Source organism: Triticum dicoccoides, chromosome 5A, assembly GCF_002162155.2.
Source record: "Triticum dicoccoides isolate Atlit2015 ecotype Zavitan chromosome 5A, WEW_v2.0, whole genome shotgun sequence".
In the NCBI taxonomy this organism is placed as follows: domain Eukaryota; kingdom Viridiplantae; phylum Streptophyta; class Magnoliopsida; order Poales; family Poaceae; genus Triticum; species Triticum dicoccoides.
Window position 1 is genome coordinate 655,183,760 of NC_041388.1, and position 3,652 is coordinate 655,187,411.

Genomic DNA, 3,652 nt, shown 5'->3' on the forward strand with positions numbered 1-3,652 from the left:
GCATCTGTTTTGTGTTCGCATCGATGCAAATGAGGCTCAAAATTGGGCCGAGAATGGGTCAGTAGGCGGACGAAAAACGGACGCGCGTCCATTTAAGACGACGCGTTGGGCCGACTTTTCTATCCGCCGCGAGACAAACGGACGCGTGCGGACAAAATGAATCGGCGCGTTAGAGTTGCTCTAAAGAGCTTCAAGTTGTGTGTTGTGTTTGCCGAACATCACTTCGAGATCGCAAGTCCACAATTTGTAAAGCAGCACGTCTGCACATGAAACGCTCATATATTACAGCAGAGAAGATGAAACGAACAGAGCCATACACACGCTCCGAGTCTCATGACAAGAGAAGAAACACCACGCGCCGAACACAACCAAACAAACACATCACGAGACGAACACCAACACGAACACAGATCCACAGCACGGCAGCTTCTGCCCGTTGGGGAGCGCCCCACGACGAACGCCATGCATGTGCACGCGTGTCACGCACAGTGGCGCGCCCGCTCGCCGCTGGTCCACCGTGCCGGCCTGGCCCTCGTCAGCGGCTGCCTGCGTGCCCCGGTGGGTGACCCCCACGCGCGTACGGACGTCCGTGCCGAGCTGCTCACGCTCACGTAGTACACACACAGCTCCCTACCTACCATGAGCCAGGACCCGTTGGAATCCTAGGCTTCTTCTTGGTCTCGTCGGCGAGCTAGGCGGCCATGGCGGGCTGCGGCGGCGGCGCCGCCGCCCAGATCTGCGCGTTCTTGACCTTGGAGACGCTGGCGAGCACGCCGAGCGGGGTCACGTCGCCCACCACCGTCACCTTCTTGGCCGCGAAGTCGATGCTGAACGTCCGAACACCTTCAGAAACAGACGCAGCTTGGTTACTGTGCTCTGAAGAAAAAGTTTCAGAGATGTCTCTTGGTGCTCACTTACCTTCCATCTTGGCGAGGTGCTTCTTCACCTTGCCGGCGCACGCTTTGCAGTGCAGGGACACCTTCAGCACCACCACCTGCAACGACGACCGGCAAACCAATTTAGGAGAGAGCTTAATTGCTTCAGAGCAACCACACTCTGAATCAAACGAGGCAAAGATGGAGCTCTGGAAGCAAACTGCAAGTAGAGTAGAATCCATACGGATACGCACACATCAATCTGTTTTGGAATACGTGTACAACAAATTAATCAATCATTCCACACAAAAGATACTGTATGTACTACTTGTCATCATTGTATTTCCGCATCTTTGGCTTAAAGTTCAGATATCCAAATGAAATCGCCGAATAAAATTAAGTACCACTCTCTGGGTCTAACACTGATATGATTACTGATGATTGCACCATCTCTACCTACTCTGTATATTCCTCTCTCTTCTCTTTTTCTTTTGATTGAGGTATCAAGACGAGTGGGATCAAATCTTCAGAACCCAAGTAGTACGGCAAATAATCAGCAATGATTCACAACAGAACTGCATAGTATCCTCACCTGCTCCTGCGTGCTGGTGTTGGTGTTCTTCACATCAGCAGCAGCCGGCTCCTCCCTTCTGACATCACCACCCGGGGCAGCAGCCGGAGGCGCCGCCGCAACCGTGGCGACCTCCTGGATCTCGTCGACGGCGGCACAGCCGCTGAGCAGGAACCTTGTCGACCCGGCCGGGCTGGCGAGCTCGCCATTGGCAACGCCAGCCCGGTGGTGGTGGTGCTGCTGCTGCCCTTTCCTGCCGTCCTGCCTGTGGGCTCTGGGCTCGGCGGGGACCTGGAAGAGCGGGCTGGCGCCGGCCTTCTGGGGGCGGAAGATGGGCTGGCGCTCCAGGCTAGGGCATATGGCGGTGGACGCCGGCGACGAGCACGAGAGGCTCCTCATGTCCTTGAAGAGCAGGGGAGCCATGGCGTGGTGCTCTACAACTGTGTCACCAGTCCAGCCGAGTTCAGTGGCAAGCAGCGCTGAGCTGAGCTATTTTGGATACGGTGGTGGCGCAGTGCAGTGTGCAGCGGTGGTGCAAGGGGAAACACTTTTATAGGAGGCTCTGCCACGCTGCTCCTGAGCTCCTCACATGGTAGAGTAGCTCTGCTCCGGAGTTTTATTGCGCGGTGAGAAAGTCGTGAGCGTGGCTCAGGCTTTCGGCCACGATTGCCCTGTTCATGGCTCACAAGCTTCAGAAAATGGGTCACAAGCTTCAGTCCTACTGCTTCTCTCTGCATGCAGCAGTGGCGTCCGCATTTCCACCACGGAATGCCGTACCGCCATCGAGGAGTTAATACGGCGGTTGAGAGAGCTCGAGACTGATGTAACGAGCAGCACCGAATTATTGACCCAATAATGCGTTTAAATGACTTGCTCCGTTGTGGTAATTCCCATCGAAAGTGAGATGAGGCTGCACTGCCAAACGGGTGCAGATTATACGTACTACTGCTTGATCAGAACCTCATTTGATTTGCTATCTTTCATTTATATAATAATTGCATAAAGATACTACGTCCGTCTTGTTCTTTCATGAACAGTTCAGAAAGTGTGCAGGTATTCCGTCTTTTCTTTTCAGGGGAAATAATTAGGAAGGGAGGGAACGTTGCTATAACATCACGGTCAGGAATAATTCAAGGGGTTAATGCTCGTAGATCCAAAAAGGAAAATGTTGGGACGAATGGTCCTCCTGTGTGTGTGTCTGCTCGCGCGCGTGTATGATTGGCTGATTGCCTTTATTTTTGAGGGTTAATTGGCTGATTGCCTTGATGAACATGTCTCTCACGAAACTGGAATCTTGATTGCACCAACAAAGACAACCACTGGGTGTCCGTGCATCGACACGTTTCGTTTTCTTAACGCTGAAAATGAAGAGTGACAGTGGGAAACTGCGACCGGATATTCAAGAACGGGGAACTCTTTTGGGAATAGTGGCGGAGAGAAAAGCTCAGGCAGAACGTACGGGCTCTTTTCACCCTGCCGTCGTTGCTTGGATAGCTACGTCTTGTTGGAAACGAAGGAACTGGAAATCATGCAGCCGGCCGGAGCGGAGGAGGGCAACGTCGTCGATCCAAAGAAGAAGAAGAAGAAGAATCGCGATTCCCCTTTCTCCTGCGGTGGCGGTGGCGGTGGCGGTGGCGGCGCGGTCCATGATCCATGATCCAGAAGCAGAATCGGGTTCTCCTTCCAAGTTTTGGTTTACCCGCCTTCCGATCGCTTTAAAGTTTAAACCCTGGTGCAGGTGCAGCCACAGTGGGCGCGCGTCGGCATCACGGATTCCGCATCCGCACCGCGGTGGCTCGGTCCGGCGATCGCGCGGCCCGGTCCAGATGATGCCGTTGGGGGCCGGGGACACGCCGGGCAACGGCATGGCAGGCAAGACACACCACGCGCGCGCGCACGAGGAGGCCCATCGCCCGTCGCCGGTCGGCCAGGGAAGGGTTATCGATGGATAGATCGAGCCGTTGCGTGTGTCAGCGGGCAGCAGGAGGAGCCGAGCAGGCATGGGCGTGCGTGCACGTGACCACGGTCCGAGCGTGCGCCCGTCGTTTGCACATGGAAAACAATGCAGGCGCGGGGCCGACTGCTGTCTGGCCCAAAAGTAGGTATCAGAGGCGCTAATCGATATACAATCGCCGATGCAGTCACGTCATTAACTAACAAGTAAGCATGCATGTATGGTGCTTTGGTAAGACGAAACTACTATACA

General features: G+C 54.7%; 1 protein-coding gene across 1 annotated transcript; it reads right to left on the reverse strand.

Moving 5' to 3' along the window:
- Positions 1-226: 226 nt before the first annotated feature.
- LOC119303796 (protein SODIUM POTASSIUM ROOT DEFECTIVE 2-like) lies at positions 227-2,017 on the reverse strand. The gene is made up of 3 exons (XM_037580948.1): positions 1,468-2,017; positions 919-994; positions 227-843 (listed from the first exon to the last, which is right to left on the reverse strand). Exons 1-3 carry the CDS (start codon positions 1,867-1,869, stop codon positions 692-694), a joined length of 630 nt encoding a protein of 209 aa, XP_037436845.1. The 5' UTR covers positions 1,870-2,017; the 3' UTR covers positions 227-691.
- Positions 2,018-3,652: the final 1,635 nt, after the last annotated feature.